This window comes from Pholcus phalangioides, unplaced genomic scaffold, assembly GCF_987345545.1.
Source record: "Pholcus phalangioides strain wild (caught in Gottingen) unplaced genomic scaffold, Ppha-v1.0 ptg000041l_1, whole genome shotgun sequence".
In the NCBI taxonomy this organism is placed as follows: domain Eukaryota; kingdom Metazoa; phylum Arthropoda; class Arachnida; order Araneae; family Pholcidae; genus Pholcus; species Pholcus phalangioides.
The window spans coordinates 6,299,694-6,322,498 of NW_028301627.1; the positions used below are offsets into that span (position 1 = coordinate 6,299,694).

The window sequence follows — 22,805 nt, forward strand, 5'->3', positions numbered from 1 at the left end:
GCCCCCCGCTCTGCCGAGGCCCCAGGCGCGCGCCTCATGCGCCTGTGCGGTAATCCGCCACTGGGCTCACAATACTGTAGTTGTGGTCGAGTCTTGCAGACTTCTGCAGCAACTCCCACCCAATGCAAATAGTACATTCGCGTAAGTTCTCCATGGTGGATTCCTCAGAATTTATTGATTTATCGCTTGTATTTCTTGTGCATTCCAAATGGGTCTCAACAATGTCGTTGTGGTCAAGAATTTCAGTCAGCTGCGGCGACTGTTCTCTGTGAAGAACGCATTGGCGTGAGTTCTCTGACGTGTATTCCTTAGGATTTATTGATTCATCGTTTGTCTTTCTTGTGCAGTCAGACTGGTTCTCTATAGTTTCGTTGTCATAGTGCCTCCCTAGATAGAACAGTTGTGGCAACTTTTTAGTATGAGGAATGCATTTGTATAGGTACTCTTCGATCAATCCTTCAAAAATTACTGATCCAGCTTGTGTATGTCGTATTATTTTCTCTTCTGTAGATAGTGATGATTCCTCTTCGTCTTCTTCCTCTGATGAACAACACGTTGTCATGAACAAAATATCACTCGAGTCGCTTTCATAGCCACCATCATCTGGATTGCGAGTAAATGTGGAAATATCAAGATTGTCCGGGAGGGACAGCTTAGGTAAATGTTCAACGTAAGATATCTGTTCACTTGGGTTCTCATCGGTGAACAACTCAGGGCTCGTTGTTTCAGAACCTGCATTTCCCATACATTCATTTTTTTTCTCCACGCATTTATCATTATCGTGTCTTCCTAAATGGGACAGATGTGACACCTCTTCATTGTGAGGAAAAGTTTTGTATGGATTTTCGTCGGTCGATGCATTGAGGCCCACCAATTCAAGGCTTTTTTTTTTTTCAAACCGAGCACAACTCAGGTCTATTGCCATAGTCAATTTACTACCTAGTGAGTTGTGCCGGAAGTGTAAATGCGTGTACCTAACAGTCTGAGTGCGTATCTAGTGTTGGGTATGATTTTTCAGTGCTGCCATCTATATCTCAGAAGTGAAGTGAGTGATATGTAGTGACTGAATATTTTTACTGTTTGAAGGACTGTTGCTCTCTGTGGCGAGACTTTTTAACGGGGAGATCGGCTCGCATTTGCGCCTTGAAGTTGGGAACCACACCAATTCAAGGCTGGAATCTACCATGCATTGATGTCGGTTCTCTGTATATTGTGCAGTAGTGTTGTTAGCTTGCTTACGGAAGCGGGACAGCTGTGGTGTCTCTTTCTTATGAGGAATGCATTCGTATGAGTCTCCCAAAGTCGATAATTTAGGCTCAACTATTTCAATGATTCTATTTTTTATGAATCCATATGGATTCCCTATTAAGTCGTTGTTACAGTGGCTTTCTGATCGAGGCGGCAGCGTTAACTTCTCAATGAAAGGAAATAACAAGTACATCTTTCTCTAAATATATGTCATCATCTTGTGGCCTGATGTCATTTACGAGCCATTACTAGCTAATTGCTGTTACCAATCATGCACAGTACCATTCAATAGGACGCATTACTGGTGACGTCATGGCCGGCAGCGCTGATTCCAAACAAACATGAGCTTCGTGAGATTATAAAGGAAAACTCCATAGGACGTAGCTGAGTCTCTGTTTAAATCATTTTTCTTAAAAAAATATGGCCAAATAAGACTTGCGAGCTCTTGAAATGAAAACTCCAAACTCTTCTGAACATGCAATGTTAAAATTGTAATAATACTTAGTCTCTAATTAGCTATGAAAGCTTTTTATTTCTCCGTGATATCCGTTCACGTGCGTTTGCCCTAATTGCTCTGAATATATTTATTCCATTAAATTTGAATTTGTATTTATTTTCCAATAACTTCCTTTCATTAATTAATTACCTCTTTCTGATCAATTATTTCTTTTTTTAAATTTGAAGTTTGTTCGGATAATTCTGAAATAAATTTTTCAATCAACTTTAAATAATTTCATCAATTCTAAAATTATTTCTTTCATTAATGTGTTTTTTAGCATTTCTGTAAATTATGTAATTATGTATAAGTTCTGGATGCCGAATTTGGCCTCTCGAAATATGTAGCCTCTAAATAAAATCATAGGGTTCCATTTTAATGCATCAAATGCCCAGCATTACTATTGATTCTGGAAAGTGTCTCGCAGTTCTAAATACAGAAATAAATATTTCATTGGTTAGAGCTCTTTTAACGATTTTTCTTTTTGGAATTTTTTTGTTTTTCTATGTAAAGTAACTATTTTCTAAAAATGGTCGGCAGGCCACTGCAAAAAGCTCGGATGGCCACATTTGGCCCGCGGGTCATGGGTTGAAGCAGCACCTCCTAGAGATAGAAGGCCTCTGCAGTGTTTGCCATAAATGTCATTCAGACTACCTAGCAAGTTTGCCACATTTTGAAACAGAGCATCCCATTTCGTTTCTTCTTATTTTGGCGTAGAATCTTCCTGATTGGCTCACAAATACCACATAGTGATTGGATGTGGGGCATAGAAATCGCTAATTCTGAGCCCGATCATTTCTTTTCCTCACAACGATGATACTGGCACGAGCATGGAATTTCTTTTCCCTGAATATTCTGAGGGAAAAGGGACTACTTACTGACGTCACAAGCAGACTGCGGAGGCCTTCTATCTCTAGGAGGTGCTGGTTGAAGACGAGGGGGAAATACAGTAGAATGGGATCATCTCAGATTCATTCACCATGATTAAGATGATGAAATTATTTCGGGCGTTTGAAAGGGTTTACAATCAGGCACAAAACGCATCACAATTTTTTATAGAGAAAAAAAAAAGACCTACAAATAATTAGTTAATCATTACATTGAATAATGATTAAGTGATTCATGGATTCAATGCGGGAATCAAAAGCATGGCTGTGGGTATAAATATGATCAAACAGATGATGGCATGCGAGAAATAAAAAGCTTTCATAGCTATTTTGAGGCAAATTGTTATTATATTTTCAACATCGCATGTGCACAAGAGTTTTAAGTTTCCATTTCAAGAGTTCACAAGTCTTATTTGACCATACTTTTTCAGAAAAATAATTCAAACAGAAACTCAAATACGTGCAATGGCGTTTTCCTTTTTAATCTCGTCCAGCTCATGTTTGTTTGAAATCACCGCTGCCGGTCGTGACGTCACACTAATGCGCCCTTAGAAGAGAAATAGGGCCTATATTTCTTCTCGTTGACTGCGCATTATATATGCGCTCCATTTATTAAATATTCCATCTGGCACTATAGCTTAGTTTGTAGAGCACTCGACCGGCATTCGAGGGACCCGGGCTTAAGCCCTGGTAGGGGCAGCGATGAAATTTTTCCAAAAAGCAGTATATCTCTACAAAATAAGCTAATTTTTCTGTATACCTTGTACTGGCGAGTGGAGAGTACATCTTTTTTTAAATACAAATTTCAGGTATTTTTCTCGAGAAAATGTGGTCACCCTATATGTTATATAAATATATTTACAGGGCGATTCAGAAAAGATGGGAAAAACTTTGGGAGGTGATACTACACACCAATACACACAATTGTCATTAAAGAATTCACGGTGGAACGCAAACGCGCTTGAGCGTTTCGAAACGGTCGCTCCACAAATGTTAAAACGCCATTTCTGTTGAAATTTATCGGGAGAAAAAGAACACCATGCATGCAAATGTATCCTGGTGAAGAAGAAGAAACCACATGTAAATCAGCGTCGCAGTGAATAAAAGTCGCGGATGCCAGCCAACGATTATCCCGTACGTTACAACTGTTAGAACGGTTGCACGCTGGACTAACTTCACAGGGCTGGCGTCCACGCCTTTTATTCACTGCGACGCAGATTTGCAGAAGGCTTCTTCTTCTTCACCAGATTACATTTACATGCATGGTGTTCTTTTTCTCCCGATAAATTTCATTTTGCCGTTTTAGCGTTTCGTGTTAGACCATGCATTCTTTGATGACAAATATTCGTAACTGGTGTGTACTATATCAGCTCTTGAAGTTTTTCCCATCTTTTTGAAATAACGGGTCTGGTTTTTGATGAAAATAACAAATTCAAGAAGGAAGCCTGGACTAAAAGTCAGCTGGACTGCCAAGAAATACGGGACGTATGGTCGAGACTTTTTCTTTCTTATGTGTTTGTTTCGGTCACGACCTATTATGTTTACCTGCTTACGTTGGTTGTTGCCAATTCGTAGTTCGCACGTTCGTTATTTTTCATCTGATAAAACGTTATCTACTGCTAATAATAATAATTATAACCATCATAACAATTAGTCATAATTGATGTAATTATTATTAATTGTAATTATTAACTCATGGATGCAATCGGGCTAACAAATGCTGAGCTAAGTATAAGTAAGTCCAAGCTGTGTTTAATCTTTCTCGGCAGTGGGACGTATGGGCGACAAATTCATTTTAAAGAAATTGGCCATGTTTTACACGATTGGGAACTTTCGATCATGGGGATGAAAACGTTCTCAAATTGTTCACTAATCCATATTCGCCTCCCACCCTTAAAACTGGAGCCTGGGCCTACCCCCTCCATGGCTTGAAGGGGGTAGAGTGCAAATGCGTAGGAACCTCCTCGATAATGAGTTATTACTATTATTTACGATGGTAAGTATTTCAATAGCTATGCTGTTATCCCTATTATTGCAGGTGACTGCGGTTTTGAGCCAACAATTCATGTTTCAATTTGGTGCTTGTGCTTTTAAGATATCCAATACTTTCGTAACCGACGTTTCTTCGTAAACCAACGCTTCGTAATGAAAGATTGTTGAGCTATAGTAAATTCCGATTTGGCGATTTTTTGGTGACAAGACCGTAACTGACGCCGAGGAAAAAAAAATATTTAACAGCTGTTGCCAAGTCTGGTGATTTTGGCGAATTTTTTTCAGCGCCAAGCATGTCCGACAGCAAGGCAAAAGTTGTCAAGGCAGTACCTGTCGCTACTGACGCTGAAAAGAAAAAATCTCCAGCATAGAAAACATAACAATCACGGAAACCAACACACATGATAAATTATCGGGGCATGGTAGCCCACATTGATAAGATACTCGCCTAAAGTACCAAAGGATGTTAAGAGGTGTTATGAGTTTGATGCCCAGTTCATCCTTGTCAGAAACTTTCTTGACACGGGTACAACTGAAATGGCAACACGATCGCAGAAAAAGATCTCTACCGCAGGGATTCCCCCATTGAGGGGTCAGTGTATCAACCTCTCGATGAGTATTTAAAAAAAGCTGCCATTTGTAATCAGCCTTAATTCCTTTTATAATTAACTCTCGTGCGACAAAAATAATCAAATAAAATTATCCCTTTCAAGACTAAACATCAAAATAATATAAGGCATCCAGACTCTTTTAAATAAACAATGGTCCTTCCTGTTATGTGGGACTCCCTTTTAAATAATAAAGCAATAAGGGATAAAACATATATACACTCATTGCCATAAAAATTTGCGCACCCAGAAGAAGTCGTCAAAATGAAACGAAATTTTACACATGTAAGTACTACGTTGATATAAGTAAAAGATTAGAAAATCCAAGAAAAAGGATCATTTATTGCAGAAAAAAGTACAGATGAACAGAAGTTTTAGTACTCTGTTGGACCCCCTCTAGCGGGAATGCACGATGCGATACGAGCGGGCATTGAGGCATACAAGTTCCGTATGATGTCCTGAGACATCTCGTTCCACAGTTGCTGTAAATGTGCCTCTAGTTCGACCAACCTCGTAGGGTGTCCAACTTGCCGTCCCAAATGATCCCAGATATGCTCGATTGGTGACAAATCTGGGGATAGAGCAGGCGAGGGAAGTGTGGTAATGTGGCGGAGGCAGTCTTGTGACATCCTTGCTGTGTGTGGCCTAGCATTGTCTTGTTGAAAAATGGCTCCTGGGAGCCCTGCCATGAGTGGCAACACATGTGGCTGAAGGATGTTATGGACGTACCGCTGGGTTGTCATTGTGCCATGGATCAATATTAGGGGTGATCGTGTATCGTAAGCAATGGCACCCCATACCATGACACCAGCTGTGGGAGCGGTGTGTCGCTGTAAAGTGAAGGCAGGATTGAAGCGTTCACCACGGGGCCTCCACACATGAACAAGATCGTCATCACTGCTCAAGTTGAATCTCGATTCGTCGCTGAACACGACCTGGTTCCATTCCGTTGCAGTCCAATCCCGTCGTCCTCGACACCACTCCAAACGGAGGCGTTGGTGGGTGGGTGTCATTGGCTGCACACGTAATGGGCGCCGCAATACCAGATGTCTTTCAGCCAGGCGCCTTGCGATGGTTCGGGAAGACACAGGGGCCCGTAGTGAAGCTGCTGCCTGTGTCTGGATAGCGGCCAATGAGGCAGTTGGCTCTACGCGTGCGTTTCAGATGATGTGACGGTCTTCTCGACGACTGGTCTGTCGAGGGCGTCCTGAACCTGGTCGCAGTGTAAATGACGTCTCTTCTGTCCACTGGTCCCAACACCTCCTCACAGTAAAATCAGAGCGGCCTAGTTGACAAGCTACTCGCCGAGCTGACCACCCAGCTTCCATCATCCCGATGATTCTTCCCCTATCTAACTCTGGCAACTGCTCATATGGTCTTTGATGGCGGCGTAACGGCATGTCTACCTCAGCATTTCCTTTGCAAACGATTAAATACACTCCAGCAAGCTCTGCTTACCTGTTTTATTCTCCAAGGAGAACAAAGTTCAACGCCCTCTAGTGGCATTACGCAATGTGCAATCACGCTGCATTTCTAATCATTTGCATATCTGCCCGACATGTACCTTCAGGCCAACTTTCGTTTCGATCCCACAATTATTTCTTGGTGCGCAAATTTTTATGGCAATGAGTGTATATAAGAACGATATAACCTAATGTCATTCGGGAAAACAAACAACGAAATGAAGGAAATGGCTATTTCAAATACTAGCCAAATGAGGAACCCATTTGAAAAGCCTGTGCAACTAGTGCCACCTGGGTAGAAAGATCTAGAAACGATAATAAAACCCAGTGCCATTATGTCAGCCTTGGCGACTCATCGTCGTGGGAAAAGTCACCAACAGAATCTGGATTATACTGCAGCTGTTCCTCTAGGCCAGTGTTTCCCAAGATGGGCAATATTGCCCTCTGCGGGTGATTCAAAAGTCCTGGGGGTGTTAGAAGCTTTGAATTTTAGTATAGGATCCTGTGGGTTGACTTGAGTTGGGGGGACGATGAAAACGAAAAAAAAATATATAAGAAGCGACGATGGAACAACGAGTTTGGGAAACTGTGCCCTAGACTAAACCAGCACCTGCTAGAGATGGAAGGTCTCAGCACTGGTTTCCAAGTTCATCCGTGATGTCGTGAGAGTAGTCTGATAAGAAATACTACCCAGCTAGTTTGTCACATTTTGAACCACAGCATCCTATTTCGTTTCTTCTTATTTTGGTGTAGAATCTTCTAGGTTGACTCTCAAATGCAGCGCAGTGATTGGATGTGGGGGCATGGAAATCACCAACTCCATGCCCGATCGTTTATTTTTCTGCACAGCGATGATAGTAGCACTTGCAGCAAAATTTTTTTCATTGAGTATTCAAAGTGAGGATGGATGTACTTACATGACATCACTTAGTCATGAAGAGGCCTTCATGTCAGTGTGTGGAGCATCTCTAGGATGTGCTGACTAAACACTAGAAAAGTATAAATAATATATAAGTATAAATGTATGAATAAGCTCTTAAGCACTGCATTTTGAATAATCCCTTTGGTAAAAAATAAATAGGCTACTCTGGTGATGATTGGTGTGAAAAACATCATAAGGTATCGAGATTGTAAATAATATATAAATGAAACAAGGACACATCCTGGTATTTTTAAACTACACTAAACGTAGTAGGCATGATTAAAAATGGTAAAAAAAGAATATTAGAACCTGACCTGAGGGCGATAAAGAAGGTTAAACCGCGGCTGAAAAGGAACAACAGCAAGGAAATGGTAGACCATTTGAGAGAAAAAAACGACGCAGGTAAAACAAAAATGGGTCAAGGTCAGAGACCCCTTCAGTTTACTTGACCAAAGACAAGGTAAAAACTCCACGCTTATGAAAGGAGTATTCAAACTGCCGTTACAGATGTGAGGAAAGAAAGTTCTAGAAGGGAAGAGAGGAAACCGCAACCCGGCACTGATAGGGGACAGGAGAAAAGAACTTGCTAGTCTTCGCGGGCAAGGGAATCTCGGAATTATACTACAGCTGTTCCAATTGTTGCAGCAGCTGACTTTACCACTATGCAATTAAACAATATCTATGAGGCAATGCTCTCAAGAAAAATATAATTGATGAAAGATGTGATTTTGCTTTCATTTTAACATGATGTCTCATGCTATCACGTGGGCCGGCAAGCTTGTTGATCCCACATAGCAAGCGCAATTTATCCCTTTATTCTGTTACTACGTGCTTGCTGTGTGGGGGTGGCAGATCAGCGAGATGGCAGACCCTCTGGAGAATGATGGGATGCTTCACATCAGCTTTGAGTTCAAGGAAACCTAAATTTGGTTACGTGCTAGTGAATGAATCACTTTTAACTTGTGCACCAATTTTTAAAAATATTTTGGTGAAGAAAAAGAAATCACTAATCACCAAAAATTAATAATCCTGAGCTAAGTTCGAACCAATGATCTTTGGTTTGCAAATCTCACACCCCACAACCTGGGCATGTCGTTTCCAGGCCTAAAAATATTATGCTACAATTTCCGTACATCTGCTACTCACCACAAGAAATGACATCAAAGATATAGCACCAATTGGGAGCAGCAACCTTTTCTGATGGCTATGTGCATTCTGGCAAATGTTTTGCTGTCATGAGATGCTCCTGAAATAATTGTTTCATTTCGGCTCCACACTCCACTATGAGCACCTTTCTGCAACACCGACTACGCTAAGTTTCGAGTCATTTTGAGATGGCAAGTGAATATTTATGTCATCTCTGTTCTGTTGTTACAGCAAATTCAGACGCATCCAGAAGTCAGATTGAACTTTCTCTTCCAGCGATTGAGGTTTCACGTGTTTCGTTGTGTGCCCCTAAACTGACGTTGCATTATGGCTGCTACATGTTTGATTCCCAATTTATAATGGCAGGCATCACAGCAAATAGGACTAGGTCTGAAGTATCAGACACGACACTAGATATGCACTCAGACTGTTAGGTACACACGCTTTGTTTCAGACTGCTATGAAGCTGGGACTGAATGAATGAATGTCAGGACTCTGCCATCAGACTTAGGGGCCATTCAAGTATTACGTCAGCAAATTTTTAGTCATTTTTGACCCCCTCCCTCCTTCTCAGCAAAATTTCGTTATCAGCTCTGCCCCTCTGAATCCTAACCTATATTGGTGGGATCAGAAATGTACACGGGGGGGGGGGGGTGTCATAGGGGGCTCGTGCCCCCTCCCCATGAAAAAATTTATTTTTTTAATGTAAAAAATATCTTTTTTAATTGAAAATACCTTTATATGTTGTTATAATCAATTTCTGTTAATTTCAATGCTATTCGAAGGCTAAGAACTCAAAATTCATCTTTAATAAATTACCCTCTAAACCAGTGTTTCCCAAAGTGGGCAATATCGCCCCCTGGTGGGCTATGGAATGGTCCGGGGGGGGGGGGCGACAGAAGCTACGGATTTAACATAGGATCCTATGGGTTTATTTGAGTCGGGGGCGATGAGAGGAAAAAATTCTGGAGAAGGGGGCGATGGAATGAAAAGTTTGGGAAACTATGCTCTAAACCATATAATGATAAATCGCATAAAGGTCTTTGGCCCGCGGACCAAATATGGCCCTGGGGGATATCTGATGCTGCCTGCTCTCCTGAAACCTAATTTTGTAAAAATGAACTAAGTGGCACATTTACAAATCACTTAAGTGACCCGGGACACGGTACCAGAACACTTAAGCGATCCGTGACACATTTAGAGATCCCTTGAGTGACATGTGATAGTTTTAGAGCACTTAAGTGGCCCCCAGTGCAGTTCTACATCACTCAAGTGGCCTCCAGTGCGGTTCTACATCACTCAAGTTACCCACGGCACATTCTCAGATTATTTAAGTGATCCGCGCCATATAGTTACGGATCACTTGAGTGATGTGTAACACAATTCCAGAGCACTTAAGCAGCCCGGACACATTTCCAAATCATTTGGATCCACAAAACATTTAGAGATCACTAAAGTGATTCTGTAGGGCACTTATCAATCGGGGGGATGCTACTTCAAGTGCCCACAAACTATCAAAAGGTTTTTCTCGTTTTTTGTGCACAGAGTAAGATGCTATTAAAAATATTTTATATTTGCTTAAAGGGTGGTTGATAACGTAAGCATTATCCAAACCCCCCCTCCCCCTTGTCATCAAAAGTCAGCAAATTGGAACCCTCCCCCCCATCGATGATGACAAAATACTTGAACGACCTCCTATGTACGTAAAAAATTAAACGCATGTTTCAATCAATATGCGTTTTCTCATACTGTCCCCCTATCAGCAAAACTCTGACCCCCCCCGTCAGCAAAATTTCGTCATCAGCACTGCCCCTCTGAATCCTAATGCATATTGATGTGATCAGAGACGTACTCAGGGGGAAGGGGACATAGGGGGCTTCTGCCCCTCCTCCCACAATCACAAATTTATTTTTTTAATTGAAATTTCGGAAGAAAATACCTTTATATGTTATTATAATCAATTTCTGTTAATTTCAATGTTATGTGAATACTATGAACTCAAAATTTATCTTTGATAAATTCATTGCTACCCACCCTCTAAGCCATACAATGATAAAACGCATAATGGACCTTGGTCCGCAGACCAAATATGGCCCCGGGGGATTATCTGATGTGGCTTGCCCTCCTCAAACCTAATTTTGTAAAAAAAATGAACTAAGCGGCACATCTACAAATCGTTTAAGTGTCCCGTGGTACAATTCCAGAACATTTAAGCGGCCCATGCCACATTTAGAGATCCCTTGAGTGACATGTGACATAGTTTTAGGACACTTAAATGGCCCCTAGTGCGGTTCTACATCACTCATGTTACCTGCGGCACATTCTCAGATTATTTAAGTGATCCACGGCATATAATTACGGATCACTTGAGTGATGCGTAGCACAGTTCCAGAGCACTTAAGCGGCCCGGACACATTTCCAGATCATTTGGATCCGCGAAAAATTTAAAGATCACTAAAGTGGGTCTGTAGGGCACTTATCAATACAGGGATGTCACTTCAAGTGCCCACAAACTATCGAAAGGTTTTTCTCGTTTTTGGCGCATCGAGTAAGATGCTATTAAAAATATTTCATATTTGCATAAAGTGTGGTTGATGATGTAAGCATTATCCAAACCCCCCTCCCTCCCCGTGTCATCAAAAGTCAGCAAATCAGGAACCCCCTCACCCCCCCCCCCCCCTACAGATGTTGACGTAATACTTGAATGGTCCCCTTATCCTGTTGCAGTGATCTCTTCCAGTCCAGTTTTGTGGCAGTCTGGAACAAAGTGTGAGTACCTAACAGTCTGAGTGGGTATCTAGTGTAAAGAGGGACAAGATCTCTTCCAGCCCAGTTTTGTTGGTTTATTTTTTTTTGTGCTCCCATCCAGGCGGAGATATGTGGGAGTGCCCCACTGTCAAAGGTGAAGTCGTCTGATCCAGTGTATATGTGTGTTTGGTCATTCCCTAAAAAAGTGCACAAACTGTTTCCAAGACTTTATAATTTTTTTTGTACAAAATTTCAGCTCTCTGGTAGTTATTTTAATTTTCTCTTGTAGTTCATTCTCTGTCATATGGCGTTTCTTAATTTGTTTCAGATGGTATCTAATTTTCTGTTTAAATCATTGTTTGAAGCAAAACCTCAAAACCACTTTAAAAAGTGTTAAACAAAGACACTTGGTGCAAATCATAATTTTTTTCCAAAAAACTTTGAATCACATTTTGTAAATACAAATACGCCACAACAGGCAAAATGCCTGACGAGGTGGCTGAGAAAAATTTTTCCCATAACAAATATGGATGTTGTATACTTCAAAATCACAGCAACCCTAACAAAAAGGCAATTACAAAAATTATGAACAGCATATACACATGATAAAATATTATACAATGCCCATAATGTATTTATGGTTGTCTTAAGTATGGATAGTTTCTCGATTTACCCCAACATGTTTATCGTATTTCTTTTTAAACGTGTCAATTGTGTTACAATTTACTACCTCCGGGGGTAAGCTATTTCATTTATTGACAACCCTATTAGAGAAAAATTCCCTGCGACACCATAACCTTGCATTGTCCCTTAACAATCAATACTGGTGACACCTTGTAAAAGCAGTCGATTGACGGCGTATCAATAATTCATGGTCCATCCTGTTGAAAATTTTGAACACTTCGATCTTATCTCCCCAAGACCTGCGTTCATCCAATGTAAACGTATTCAAAAAATGAGTCTCTCTTCATAACTCAAGCCACGTGTTCCAATGAGGACACGCGTAGCTCTTCTTTCCACCCTTTCAACCAAGTCTATGTCCATCCGTAGGTATGGTCTCCAAAACCTTACAGCATACTCTAGTCAAGGACGAACTAAGCCTCAGAAAAGCCGAAGAATGACTTTAGGAGACACCCTTTTGAAAATAAAACAGAGCATTGTATTTTATATTTTGACCACCGCTGAACAATGTTCAAAAAACCTAATTCGCTCATCAATGAGAACTCCCAAATCTGTCACCCTAGTTGAATCCAGGATAGTGACACCATTCAACTCGTAAGAGAAACGTGGGTCAGACCAGAATGAGTGACCGTGCACTTGTCAATGCTAAAGTTCATGCTACATTCATTTGCCCATGTTCCAATCCTGTTCGAGTGGGTCTGGAGCAACTCCCTATCACTTTGATTCCCAACTGCCCCCATTAGCTTCATGTCATCTGTGAATTTTCTAACAATCCCATTGATACCGTGATTGAGTGTATCGATAAAAAGTTAGAGAAGTATGGGGCCCAGGACACTTCCTTGAGGAACTCCAATAGTGATGCCTGTCCAGTCAGAGAATTCCCCTTTTCACTATAACCTGTTTTGACCTATCTCTCAATCATAATTCTATCAAATTCAGCAAGTTGCCTCCAATCCCAATCTCATGTGTGTGTATGTATATATATATATATATATATATATATATATACACACACACACACACACACACACACACACACACACACACACACTTCAAGAGTTTACCATGTTGGACCCAACTAAATGCCTTCTGGAAATCAAGGTAAACAGCATCTGCATTTTTGCACTGCGTTATCAACTGAAGTAGAGTACATGGTGATATCCAAATCAGCAAAAGATACTGTGTATTTGAAGAATTTCGTCCGTGAACTGTCTTCAAGCTCATTAACTGCACCTGTGACTGTGTTTTGTGACAATGAATAAGTGACATAGCTTGTGCAAAATCCTGTTTTTCATGCTAGAAGCAAGCATATTGATATACATTATCAAGATTCGCGAGATTTAAGGAAATGGTGTTATCAATGTAAAATATCTACATCTTTGGATTTGCCAGCTGACATACTCACCAAAGACCTTGGTAAAAGCAAGCATCAAAATTGCTGTAAGCTGCTAGGATTATATTGTGCATAATATATATTATTTTATTGAAAATTTTATATTGCATTTCATGTTTATTGCATTTCAGTTTAGGCCTATGTGTACTGCATTGTGACACACAATTTTATTGCATTAATTGTTATATATTTTAATAGGGAGTTTCATATATTGAATTGTGTAAATTTTATTTTGCATATGTTTCACAAGAAAACTTTACATTAAGAGGGGGATTGTTGAGATATTAACTGTAATGTTTTCTTCACCACTTACTTCCTCTGTAACTCAGTTTGGGTGCCGCTACCGTGGCAGCTAGAGAAATGTAGGACACAATATTTTCCCGCCAGTCTAGAGAGTTGCTTGTTAGTTGCCTGACATGATGATTGTGCTGGATTTTCCGTGTGATCATATTAATCTCTGTTTTATATTAAATTAGTTATTTCATTATTTAATTGATGAGTAGTTCATGTTTTCAGATGGCATCTTTGCTAAATTTCCAACATTTTCTTGACAACTTTTCTTTTCAAACTTTTATTGACAGTTTTGTTTATTAATGGCACATATATAAAATGTGATTCCAAGTTTTTTGAAAAAAAATTCCAGAGAGATTTGCATCAAGTCTCTTTGTTTAACACTTTTTTTAAGCTGGGACAGCCAGATTTTGATGTTTTGCTATAAACAATGATTAAAAAAAAACTAAATACCATCTGAAACAAATGAAAAAGTATCGTATGACACAGAATCAAACGAAGAACTAGAAAAAAAATGAAATAATTATCACCAGAGTGCTCTTAAATTTTATAAAAAAAATTATAAAGTTTCGAAACTGTTTTTACACTTTTCTTTTGGGAATGACCCATATATCGAGATTTTACCCATGCATAAAAATATTTTAACAATAATGTCATCTGACTTTTTATGAGCGCAACTAGCTGCAGTGTGGACTAGAAATTTCTTACCAGGCTGGACTCAAATGTTTTCCCTCATCTCTTAAGACTGATGGTGGAATTGCAGACAGACTAGTAATGCAGGGCTGTCTTAGGAGTATCATGGGCTCCCGGGCCAATGATTATATTCATATTATTTTTCAATGCGATCTGGAAGGACAATCATTTAATTTTTATTAACCAAAACTTTGTGTTGAGGGAGTTCATTGTAATGAGGTTCAACTATATTTACACAATAAGCAACAACAAAAGAAAGATTTGCATTTTGCAAATTCTTTGCTGTTTGCATACATCGTTTGTTCTTCAATCTTTTTTTTTACATGAAGCCTGCAAATGTGAGAAGCATCTCCTGGCAGTAAATCATCTGACTGAATGTTCATGCACGTGAGGTTGCTTTAAATGTTGGTTGGCATCTGGCAACTATTGATTGGTGCCAACATTTTTGGTGGCAGCAGATGTTTAGCAATTCATGTACTTAATTATGACTGAAGCCGGTATCTATGGTTAATGTTTGAGTGGCGCAGTGGTAAAATGCTTGTCTTCCAATATGAAGGTTACTGTCAAGTCACTTATATGCAGAAGTTACCTCTTCAACTATGCGCATTGTGACAGATGACTTGATGTCTCAAGACTCTCGTGTAAATGTGTGAGCAAATGAGTATCTCATAACTAAATATTTTGATAATCACAAAACATAAATGAATGAATATCATATATAGAGAAAATGTGCATCAATCTTAGATTATATAATGTTATTCTACTTTTTCCAGGGACTTGAAGATCTGTGATTGTTGAAAATTACAAAACTAAATTCATTTGAATAACTTTCACAAATGGTCTGCAAATAGATATGCCTGGCCTACTCTGAGAACTCGATTGCAATGGAGCACAATGTTTCAAACTCCTACAATTTACCTTCTACAACCTCAAGTAATTCTGATGGTGACAACAGAAGTGATTCTAGTGATATTTCGTTTATGACAACATGGTCTTCGCTAGGAGAAGAAGAAGCATCAGGACATGATAATACCGAACGCATAGAGGAACAATATGAATGCATAGAAGATAATTGTGATGAATTGATGAAATCTAATATATTGTCTGACGTGAACCCAAAAGAATGTATTGCATACAATGAAAGGCAGAATGAGACTAGCACTGATTTACTCACACATATGGAATGCCATGCCACAAACTTCTATGATATAACTTCCATCACTACACAGCGTAATCCAGATTATGGCCATGAAAGTGACTCTAGTGATATTTCGTTTATGACAACATGGTGTTCATCAGATGAGGAAGATGGAGAGAATCATGGTGAAAATGGTGAAACTTCTACGGAAAAAGAACTTGAATGTACAGGAGATAATGGTACTGAATTAAGAAATCCTACTGTATCGACCTGTGACTACTCAAAAACATGCACCAGTTTAATTATGAAATTGTCACATGTGTCTCAATTGATAGAGCATGATAACAACTCTTTGGGGAATGATCTTGAATACATAGATGATACTGGTGATGGTTTGGTGAATCCTGATACATCGTCCAATGAGAAGTCAAAAGTTTGTACCACTTACATTGACGAATTGTCTCAGCTGTCTGATTTAGGTTGGCATGCTACCAACCAATCTTTAGAAAACCAATATGAATGTGATATCTGCAACAACAGACTTTCATCAAGATCCACTTTGTATAGACATAGAAAGATTCATTTCGAAGAAAAATGTTTCAAATGTACTGATTGTCACATAACATTCTCACGACGAGTGAATTTACTTGCCCATCACAAAACCCATGGTAGAAAAAAGCTTTGTGTAAAAGATGTTTGCACCCAGAGATCTTCACATGGATCAAATCTCCTTCCCAGGAACTACACAGATGGAAAGATCCACACTGTGGAAATGCAACAGCAACACAGGTATGAAGACAACCAACTTAAACACTTGGAAAATGCTGATGGATCAGTGGGTCTCAATTCATCAACCAATAAAAGTTTAAAAGAAGCAAGTTCTACTAACCTAAAAAATATGTCGCAGTTGTCACGAAGCCACAACTTCGAGAGCCACAACAACTACGAGTCTGTGGAGAATGAACATGAATGCATAAGAGAGACTGACATTGCTTTAGTGAGTCCTGATGTATCATTCGGCGAGAAATCAAAAGTTTGTACCACTCACATTGAACAGTTGTCTCAGCTGTCTGATTTTGGTTGGCATGATGTCAACCAATACTTAGAAAACCAGTATAAATGTGATATCTGCAACAACAGATTTTCATCAAGATCCACATTGTATGCACATAGGAAGATTCACTTCAAAGAAAAATGCTTGGAATGTACTGCTTGTCACTTAACATTCTCATGCCGTGTGAATTTACTTGCCCACTACAAGATTCACAGTGGAAATAAATTTCATGGAAAAGATGTTTGTTCTCATAGAACCTCATTTGAATCTCATTTAGACATTAAAGATTCAGCAAAGAATAAAGATGAATGCATAGAATATGCTGCCAATAAGTTGGTGAATCCCAATGTATTGACGGATAAGAACCAGGAGAAACATACATACATTGGAGAAATATCAAGGCTGTCCCTTCCAGGACGACGTGATAACCAATGTTTAGCGAGCCAATATGAACAGTTCTCTACTGATGAATATGAATGGTTCCACCAATTCATAAATGACATTGCTTCTGAATCGGTGAATCCTAATGTATCGACCGTGGAGAAGTCAAAAGTATGCATCCCCAATGTTGAGAAGTTATCGCAGTCTTCTCATTTAGAAAGACGAGACATCAACGACTCTACAGAGAAGCAAGATGAATGTATAGAAGATAATGGCACTGGATTGGTGAGCCCTGACATATCACATGATAACAACCCAAAAAGACATAATTGCAATAAAAATACATCACAGCTGTCCCATTCAGAAACAGACTATAACAATGATGATTATGCAAACAATGAACATGAATGTGTAGAACATACTGGTGCTGCACTGGTGTATCCTGATGTATCAATTGATAAAGAACATAAAATACGAAATGTATGCATTGAAAGTTCGTCAAAACCATCTCATTCAGAAAGGAGAGATGATACTGACCCCTCAGAGAGCCAAAATGAATTCATAGAGGATACTGACAGTGAATTGGTGAGTCCTAATAAAAACCTATATCGTTTCCATGCTCAGAAGTCTTCTGAGAACTCTGACGCAGATTACAATAGAATGACTGATGTGAGAGAAAAATCAGATTTTTGCAGTGAAAGGTTTACTGACTTACATAATATCACTGAACCGCAAAATCACCTCTTAAACATTCCTGACATATCTGCTGAAGATGATCATAAAAAGATCAACACTCAAAAACAGCCATATCAATGCAAGTTTTGCAGTAAATGTTTTTGCAGGAAGTCTGATATGTACTGCCACATAAGGATCCACTTCTATGAAAAGCCATACAGTTGCCATTTCTGTGTTAAAAAGTTCTTTCAAAAGAAAGACTTACTCCATCATATGAAAACAATGCACACCAGAGAAATGCAACATAAGCGCAGCTCTGAAGATGTCCAAAATGAACACATAGAAAATACTGGCAATGAATTAGCAAGCCTCGATTTATTGACCAATAAGAACTTAAAAGCAAGTATTACCAACTTTGAAAATTTGTCACAATTGCCTCAAAGTCTATGCTGCTGGGGACAAGATAACAATGTCTCTGTGCAGTATGAACGGGAATACATAGGAGACACTGCTGCGAATACTAAAAAGTTGTCTTCCTCTGAAAGGCAAGATATTATTGATCCTCCAGAGTGCCAACATGAATGCATAGAACATGCCAGGGCTACACTGGTGAATCCTGATGAATCATTCCACAAGAAGCAGAAAATACAAATTTCTGACAACAGAAATTTATCACTGCTGCCTCATTCAGAAATAAGTGACATTAATAATTCTGTGAAGAATGAAGATAAATGCAAAGAGGATGTGGCTACTAATTTGTTGAGTCCCAATGTATTGACGGATAAGAACCAGGAGAAACATACATACATTGGAGAGATATCAAGGCTGTCCCGTCCAGGACGACATGATAACCAATGTTTAGCGAGCCAATATGAACGGTTCTCTACTGATGAATATGAATGGTTCCACCAATTCATAAATGATATTGCTTCTGAATCTGTGAATCCTAATGTATCGACCGCCGAGAAGTCAAAAGTATGCATCCCCAATGTTGAGAAGTTATCGCAGTCTTCTCATTTAGAAAGACGAGACATCAACGACTCTACGGAGAAGCAAGATGAATGTATGGAAGATAATGGCACTGGATTGGTGAGCCCTGACATATCACATGATAACAATCCAAAAAGACATAATTGCAATAAAAATACATCACAGCTGTCTCATTCAGAAACACACTACAACAACGATGATTATGCAAAGAGTTTAAAAAAAGCAATTACTATTCGCTTCAAAAATATATTGCAATTGTCTCAAAATCACAACTTTAAGAGTCACAATAAGTATAAGTCTGGGAAGAATGAACATGAATGCATAGGAGAGACTGCTTCTAAACGTGAGAGTCATAATGAATCGGCAGATGAGAACACAAAAGAACACATTACATACATTGGAATGACGTCAGAGCTGTCTCATTCAGTAACAGATGATAGTGGTCATTATGAATGTATTGAAGATACTGCCACTGAACTGACGAAACCTGATGTTTTGACCAATGAGAATTCAAAACGACATAGTATTCATGTTGAAAAGCTCTCACAGCCTTCTCACTTACAAAGGCAGAACCAACATGAATGCATAGAAGATACTGGTGCTGTATTAGTGTATCCTGATGTAACAACCAATGTCAAACATAAAATTGTAAATTTACGCTCTGAAGGTTTGTCTCGGGTGTCTCGCTTAAGAAGAATGCAGGATAGTGGTAAATCTATAGGGAGCTCTCAAGAATGCATAGAAAATACAGACATTACTTTACTGAGTCCTAATGTATTGGCTGATGAGAAGTCAATTGTTTGCACTACTAACTTTGAAAAGTTGCCTCAGCTGTCTGATTTAGAGGGGCATAACAACAACCAATCTTCAGAGAACCAATTTGAATGTGATGTCTGCAACCATAGACTTTCATCGAGATCCACATTGTATGTGCATAGGAAGATTCACTTTGAAGATAAGTGCTTCAAATGCTCTGCTTGTCACATAACATTCTCACGCAGAGTACAATTGCTTGCCCATTACAAGATCCACAATCCAAAGAATCTTCATGGAAAAGATGTTTGCATCCAGAGATACTCGCAGCAATCTAATTTAGTTCTTCCCAGAAATTACACCAAAGGAAAGATTCACACTATGGAAATGCTACAGCCATGCGGGTATGAAGACAGAAAACATGAATGCTTGGAAAATGCTGAAATCGGATTAGCCTGTTTCAATTCATCAAACAGCAAGAGTTTAAAAGAAGCAATTACTACTCGCTTCAAAAATATATTGCAGTTGTCTCAAAGTCACAGATTTAAGAGTCACAATAAGTATAAGTCTGGGAAGAATGAAGGCGAATACATAGGAGAGACTGCTTCTAAACAGGCGAGTCATAATGAATCGGCAGATAAGAACTCAAAAGAACACATTACATACATTGGAATGACGTCAGAGCTGTCTCATTCAGTAACAGATTATGGCAATCATTATGACTGCATTGGAGATACTGCCGCTGAACTGACGAAGCCTGATGGATCAACCGATGAGAATTCAAAACTACATAGTATTCATACTGAAAAGCTCTCACAGTTTTCTCACTCACAAAAGCCAGATCACATTGACTGCCCACAGAATCAACATGAATGTGTAGAAGATACCGGTGCTGCACTTGTGTATCATGATGTGTCAACCGATGAAGAACCAAAAATTCAAAATCTATGCATTGAAAGTTTATCACAACTGTCTCATTTGGAAAGACGAGGTGATAATAAAACCACAGAGAGCCAAAATGAATTCATTAAAGACACTGTCACAGAATTTGAGAGTCCTAACAAAAATTTAGATAAATGTGATTTTGACATATCTACTACAGACCCCCATAGAAAGATCAATACCAAAAAAGAGCCATATCAATGCCAGTTTTGCAGTAAATCTTTTTCTATGAAGTCTGATATGTACCATCACGTAAGGATCCTCACTGGTGAAAAGCCATACCGTTACCTTTTTTGTGTGGAAAATTCCTTTGAAAAGGGCTATTCATTCAGTCGCAGGAAGACCCACAAAAAAGCAATGCGACAGCGATTCATCTGTACAAACAATCAAACCGAATGCTTAGAAAATACTGGTAATGGATTGGCAAGCATTGATCTGTCGATCAATAAAGGTTCCAAAGAAGCAAGTACTACAGGCTTTAAAAAAATGTTGCAATTGTCTCAAAATCACAGCTCTCTAAGACAAGAGAACTATGATCCTGTAAATAATGAATATGAGTGTATAGGAGATACTGCTACTGGATTGGCAAGTCGTAATGCATCCACCAGGGGGAATTTAAAACTATGCACTACTCATATTGAGAAGCTGTCTCACTTAGAAAAGCAAAATGACAATAGCATTCCACAGAGCCAACATAGCATAGAAGATACTGGCACCAAATTGTTGAATCCTAATAAAAACCTATATCAATATGATTTTTTTGCCCAGAAGTCTTCTAAAAACTCTGATGCAGATTGTGATGGAAAGATCCATGCCAGTGAAAAGCCATGCCAATCCGACATTTGCAGTAAAAAGTTCTCTGGTGCATCTACTACTATTACTAAACCACACATGCACATTTTGAAAATTCCTGACAAATTTGATGCTTACCATCACCAAAAGATTCACACTCAAAAAAAGCCGAACCGATGTGAGTTTTGCGGGAAATGTTTTTTCAAAAAATATAACATGGTCATCCACACGAGGAGGATTCACACCGATGAAAAACCATATAGGTGTGATATCTGCAAAAAGAAATTCATTAAAAAAACTCAATTAGCCTATCACGTTATGGATCACACTGGTGAAAAGCCGTACAGTTGCCGTTTTTGTGCTGAAAAATTCTCTCAAAATTGCCATTTAGTCAGTCATACAAAGATGCACACAGGCAAAAAGCCATACAGTTGCCATTTTTGCGTTAAAAAGTTTGATTATAAGCACTGCTTAGTCCGTCATACAAGGATTCACACTGGCAAAAAGCCATATAATTGTGATATCTGTGAGGAAAAATTCACCACTAAAACTCAATTAGATCGTCACATGATGATCCACACTGGAGTCATTCCATATCAAATCACCCAGCCATGACACCCATGGTCACAGATTTTAATAATGTTTTTCTTATTTGTTGCTTTCACCCTCCTTACTAACAATGTGAAATAGTATTTGCATATCTTTAAAATTTTTTGAGAAAAAAAATGTTGAAATGTATCAAAAAATGATGCAGATGACTTTTCCGAGGCTCAATTTTTAAGTGGCATTGTTTGACAAAATAAATCATAACTTTTTCAATATATTCAACTAAAAGTTTCTCTAAAGTGCTTACAAAAACATACAAAATATGAATAAAAGTAATTCATACACTTACATTTGAAATTTATGTTCAAAAAAATTATGTATACTTTGTTTTTGTGGAATTTTTCGTTTGGAAAAATTAAATTTTTCTAATGTATTTTTAGACCAGAGGCACAGCAGTTACCAAAACAACTCTTATTTTAAATTTCTCCTAAGTATATGAAGTGAAAGACTGGAGAAAAAAATAATGTTTTTTTGACCGTGAATATATTTATTCTGGCTCTCAACTCAAAATTCATCGAAATAAGACTGGATTGCTCCAATTTCAAATCAAAACTAAAACTAAAGAGTTAGAACTATATGGCCCACACATACAAATGATGCAAGTCTCAATTATGATCTTGCTGAAGACAGAATGTGCTCCATAGAGTAGCCTACTCCAGGGCTAGCAAATTTTTCTTATGATAACACAATTTCCATTTGAGCTAAATATTTTATATCATTTTGGAATTCAAAATAAAATGTCAGAAAATACACTTGAAATTTATAGTGTTGGAAAAGAAACTGGATCTGACTGTCATAAAAAGTGTTGTGCAAAAGTGTAAAATCTGTTACCCATTACATCATTGGACCCATCGGACATCAATATTGAAGAGTGGAGCAAGTTCTGAACATTTATCTACCGGGTGT

At 38.8% G+C, this 22,805-nt stretch overlaps 1 protein-coding gene across 1 annotated transcript; it reads left to right on the top strand.

Moving 5' to 3' along the window:
• Window positions 1-4,182: 4,182 nt before the first annotated feature.
• Window positions 4,183-21,977, top strand: LOC149065178 (uncharacterized). Its single transcript, XM_089254334.1, has 2 exons — window positions 4,183-4,366; window positions 15,342-21,977. The coding sequence occupies exon 2, from the start codon at window positions 15,453-15,455 to the stop codon at window positions 21,906-21,908; it is 6,456 nt and encodes a 2,151-aa protein (XP_089110460.1). The 5' UTR covers window positions 4,183-4,366; window positions 15,342-15,452; the 3' UTR covers window positions 21,909-21,977.
• The last annotated feature ends 828 nt before the right edge of the window (window positions 21,978-22,805 follow it).

Coding starts and splice junctions, on each gene's coding strand:
- LOC149065178 (XM_089254334.1), top strand. CDS start 15,453: ATGGAGCACAATGTTTCAAACTCCTACAATTTACCTTCTACAACCTCA.